Below are 5,297 nucleotides of genomic sequence, written 5' to 3' on the forward strand. Positions count from 1 at the left end.
GAGTCTGCTGTGCCCAGAGGATGCCAGAACCACTTCCCATCCTCCTCAGGACCGATTTCCTCCCCAAAGTACCAGAGTTCTGGCCAAGAGCTGCTTCCTGAAATCTTTAAGCTTGCCACTTTCTTGGCCTGAGGGTATCTGCTAGTCTCCATTTCGCTTTTTGAATAGTGACAGCTGGAAGAAGTCCTATGTTTATTTTGCTTACAACCATGGAGCCAGCTCCTTGCACCAGTTAATCATTACCCTGGTGCTTCTCCCACAAGCTACACTAAAGCAGGAAGATGCACGTGGGCTTTGTCAAGGAAATGACCTCTCTTTAATTCGCTGCCAAGCGCTTTCCTGGGTCACACAAGCACGACTGCTTGGCCGCCGGCAGCCGGCGGACAGTGTAGGGTTCAAAGGCATGCAGTAGCAGGGTGGGCAGGAGCACCCAAGCTGGTTTTTCCTCCCAAGACTGTGGTCCAGCACCACCACCAAGACGACACTCCCAGCCCGCTTCCATTGCATTTGCTTTTGCAATTAGGGATGTGACATGAGAAATGGGAAAACACTGACTCTGCTGCTTCCCGGGCACACTTCAAAGGCTGACAGCACAGCTTATGACACATCTTCTGTACTTTTCTCACAGCGCTCCCCTTAGCTCGCCCAGCTCACGGGACCGATGACCACCACACTCCTGCCGCAGCACTGTGTTTTGGAACGTGCTCATAGTTCTCACACCGTGCAGCCACAGGAGCTGATGTGCAGAAGTGAGACCAGCACCAGCCAGGTTTGCTCCTGCACAACAAGGGCGAGAGCCTTCCAAGCCTCCTGCTTCTGTGTCCTGGGTTCAGCTACAGCAGTCATTTTTTCTCCTTCTTAGTAGCTGGTGCAGTGCTGTGTTTTTGACTTTCAGTCTGGGAACAATGCTGATAACACCGATGTTTTTAGTTGTTGCTAAGTAATGTCTACTCTGACCAAGGACTTTCTCAGTCTCATGCTTTGCCAGAGAGGAGGGGAAGCCGGGAGGAAGCAGAGGCAGGACACCTGACCCAAACTGGCCAAAGGGGTATTCCATACCACAGCACGTCATGCCCAGTATGTAAACTGGGGGGAGTTACCCGGAAGGCCCAGATCGCTGCTCGGGTCGGGCTGGGTATCGGTCGGCGGGTGGTGAGCGGTTGTGTCCTTTTCCCTTGTTATTCCTCTTATCATTATTACTGGTAGCAGTAGTGGTTTGTATTATACCTTAGTTACTGGAGAGCTGTTATCTCAACTCGTGGGAGTTACATTCCTCCAATTCTCCTCCCCATCCCTCCGGGAGCGGGGGGAGGAAGGAAAAGGGGGGGAGTGAGCGAGCGGCTGCGTGGTTCCAAGTTGCCGGCTGGGCTTGAACCACGACATTCTGTCAGAGAACTGGACAAGCAGAAGGGATGATGCTTTTGAACTGCAGGTCCCAGAACTTTCTTCCCCCCACAACTCACCTGCCGAAGTGCAGGATTGTTTCTGGTCTAATGGCTCCATCCAAGTGGACGTGAAGCTCTACCTGCAATAAGATAAAGAGAAATCGGAGAGGTACTCTTACTGCTGCAGTAAAGGTTTCAGATAAGCAGTTGGTGCTAACACGGGTATAAATGCAGCCAATATAGGGACAAAGTTACGACAAGGAAGCAAAAGAAGCATTTAAAATATATCATCATTATAAAGTTTATTTTTCAAATCTAAGTATAGTCTAAATATTTTCTTACTGCTCCTGCAGCCCACACATTTAATGGATCCTGAGAAATACATGCTGTTTTCAGCAGTTTTTAGGAATTGCCCCTATCCTTCTTTAGCTTGCATGCCTTAGAGTTTGGGAAGAGTAAAAAAAGCAAGCCCCAAACACCTTTGCTTTCCAGCTTGCTGCTCCTTGAATTCACAGACACCCAAGCATCATGAATTTGCTAAGAACCACTACACAAAACATTTTACTTCACTTCCAAGAATCAGCTTCTCATATATTGTTAACTGTTTGGCACTATCAGAGATTACAGGGTTTCTAATCCTACATGCAGTCAGTCCCATGGTACTAGGTGCTGCAAAGAGTAAAAAGAACAAGAAGTTGCCCCATCGAGCTAACAAGTTGGTTTCAAAATGCTTCAATTTTGACTCACTAAAAATTAAGAGCCAATAACAGATCTCTTCGCTCTGAAACCTGATTATAGCTGAAACATTGGATTTTGGAGAAAGAGCTCCAGAAAAGCAAAAGCAAGCTTTTCCCATTAGGCAGCTGGGAAGAACATGACAAAGGTAATTTGGAAGTCAAACTGGGAAGGAAAATATTAGCTGTAAAACATTTCGGCTAGATCTTCATATTTCTGGAACTGGTTTTGTTTTAAGCAATGGAATAGCCTACAAAACATGTATTTTGAAACAGCAGAGCAGTAACTTAATACACAAAGTTCTTGTTAGCTATAACATTGTGCAGATTTTCCTGTGTAGGTGTCTGCTGCAGGATGCTGAGGATTCAGAATGGGACTGGATATTTGCATGGATAACTAAACCACCCAGGGTTACTAATTAAAACCACAAACGCTCTAGTGTCGGGATACGTATCAAACAGTAACACTGAGGAGCTGGAAGGAAAATGAGTAAGTGGTCTCACAAGTAGGGCAATGGGTAATGTCCACCTCTAGATCCTTTCGCTCTTCCCTGAAGCATCCATGAGTAGCTGACACGAGCTGGACACCACTGGCCCAGCTCCTGGTGCAGGGCTGGCAGTGCTCACCTCTGCAGTGTGCATGGATGCTCATGAGCTTGCTCCATCCCCACCTCCTCCCGCAGCCCTAGATGCCTGATGTGCAGGTGGAAACACCCATCTTCTGACTCCTATCCAGGGTTTTCATTGGTGCTTCTGCTGCAGAAGGTCACCATTGCTGGGGTGGGACAGCGCTTGAGTTCAGGCCACCTCCGTGGGATGGACATGAAGCTACCACTGAAATGTGCACCAGTGGGATGCAAAGCACAGGTGCCAGGCTCAGGACAGCTCAAGCTGCTCATCCTGCTGGATCAGGGGTCATGAATACCCCCACAGACAACACTGCTGGCAGGTTGTAAACATATATATCGCTGTCACTTCTCCTTAAGACATGATCTGAATCAACAGGGATGAAGATTTTTAAAGGGCAAAACCTGATCTTTCCCCCCAACTCGAGTTACACAATCCTGCTTATGAGGACTAAATGTCCTGAGAAGCAACAGATAATGTAACAGTCTATGGACACGATCTGCACCACCAGATGTGGACGCCTGGCACATTTTCCACTCTTGAGTTCTGATTCCTATTTCAAAATCACGCAAGCTCCATTCCTTGAGGTTTTCAACAGCCCTTGTGACCTTCTGATGGAGTTACAGCCTTGAAACTTGTTCATGCTGGATATAAAACCCAAGCAACCCAAACCTTCAGAGCTCATCTCACTCCAAGCATTTCTCAAGCGTTTCCTGAGAGAACATCCCAATGTGATACTTCCATCAGTGTGAAAGCAAATCCAATGGTGTCCTTTATCCATGCACCTCCTTCTGCCACTACTGCAGGCGAGATGCTTGTAAAGCAGCAAGTTTCCCCTCCAACACTACCAGCAGGCTTTTCATTCCCTGCTATGCATTTATTTGGGTCTTGAGGACCTGAACTAAGTGCTAGGAAACTCTTGTTCGATGCTGCTCAACCCAAAAAGTTGTGGGGTTCCTCAGGATAAGTGTTAGTTTGCAGCTGAGAACTAACCTACGCTATTTCGATTACCAAAGGACATTCAAGAGAAGTAAAGGTGTGCCTACAAGGGTCCCCACCAAGAGCTGGCCATAGATAAGGATGCAATCAGCAGACACACAACTGAGCAGCTCAGCTCTCCCAGGTGCCTTGCTCCCAAACCCGCAGGCTTCGGTCAGTGGGAGGCTGCTGGCTGCAGATTACATTTCAGCTCTCTTCCTGCGTGTTTGTGTTGGGTAAACAGAGCACAAGACTTTTCCAGCTACAAGTGGGTGACATGACCTTGCTTTGAGTCAAGGAAAGTAACGAGATAAAGATGAAAGAGTTATCTCCGAGCTGTGGCTCCAGGCGACAATTCCTGAGCAAGCAGAAATGAGGCAAAGACAGGAGCCCAGCACCTCTTCCAGGGCTCTGCTTTTCGGCACACTGAGGTTCACGTAGTGGGTCTCCCACCCCAAACCTTCCAGCTTATTGGGAGAGGGGGCCTGCACACATAGATTAAATGTGAGCTCGACACTTGGTCCAGGACCCAAACAGCACCACAGCACCGAAGAGTGGGATCCCTGGTGCCTTCCTTTCTCACAGAAACCTGTATGCAGTAACGTTTGCTCTGACGAAGAATGAGAAAGCAGAGCTCTCAAATGCTTTCCTAGGGCAGGAGCTCTGCTCTTCCTGGAGCTACAGTGAGGACCCTCAGGACCATCTCTGTGCAGCCACCCTTCAGCACTTCTCCTGCGCCTCCACAGCACCGCGAGCTCACTGAGCATCAAACCACCACACTGCAATGCAATAAAATCTCCAAGTTCCACTGAAGAGTTGTTGAAAGGACAACTCTTGAGTTGAGGGATGAGTTCAAAGGATGTAACTGGCCACAGATCATGCACCCTCAGCACAGACAGCCCCCAGCGAGGCCGTCACAGCAAACCCAGCGTTTTCCATTTTTATGCAAAAAAAGTTTTAGCCCAACCACAGCACATGAGCCGTTAGTGCAGATATCAGCAAACCAGGTCAGCTTCTAAAAAAGCAGAAGTTTGAAGGGCTCTGGCTTAACTTTTGTCTTCTGAAAACACTGTCATGTTTTCTTTGAAACTTCATAAGCCTCACAAAGAAATTCCAGCACAAAATGAGGTACTGCAAACAAGTATGTGCCGTTCAAAGATCAAGTCTGATTATTTTCAATTTAGTGAAATTAAGGAGGAAAAGTTAACCAAACATCCAAAGTATTTGCAGCTACAGTCAACCCACCAGAATCCTCTATTACTCTACGGTTTGCTCAGCAGACCATGGCAGAGCTGTTAACTGCCCAGTTTGCCTATTACGTGGCATAAAAAGGACCATCCAAGCTAAGGCGCTTGAGGGAATTTCTGTATTAGGTGATTTTAGGGTCTTTTAAAAAATAGACACAATGAACAAAGCCCTAACACCGTGACAGGATAACACCCACCTCACCTTTTATTTCGATGGTTTCCAGCAGATGTTAATAAATAATCCAGGCAGCTGCTAAAGTTGCATCATTTTAAAACCCTTAGCAGTGACTTTGCCCAGGATTATTTATGAGCACATTGAAAGGTGA

At 47.3% G+C, this 5,297-nt stretch overlaps 1 protein-coding gene across 1 annotated transcript in view; it reads right to left on the minus strand.

Annotated features, from left to right (window-relative positions):
- The window catches only part of ADA (adenosine deaminase), a gene marked incomplete at its 5' end in the record, with an annotated part of 12,530 nt that extends 11,005 nt beyond the window's left edge, over window positions 1–1,525 (minus strand). The window contains one exon of the mRNA XM_010020723.1: window positions 1,464–1,525. Coding sequence (XP_010019025.1) covers window positions 1,464–1,525 — 62 coding nt within the window. The remainder of the gene's footprint in view (window positions 1–1,463) is intronic.
- Window positions 1,526–5,297: the final 3,772 nt, after the last annotated feature.

Source organism: Nestor notabilis, unplaced genomic scaffold (genome assembly GCF_000696875.1).
Source record: "Nestor notabilis isolate BGI_N333 unplaced genomic scaffold, ASM69687v1 scaffold29698, whole genome shotgun sequence".
NCBI lineage: Eukaryota > Metazoa > Chordata > Aves > Psittaciformes > Psittacidae > Nestor > Nestor notabilis.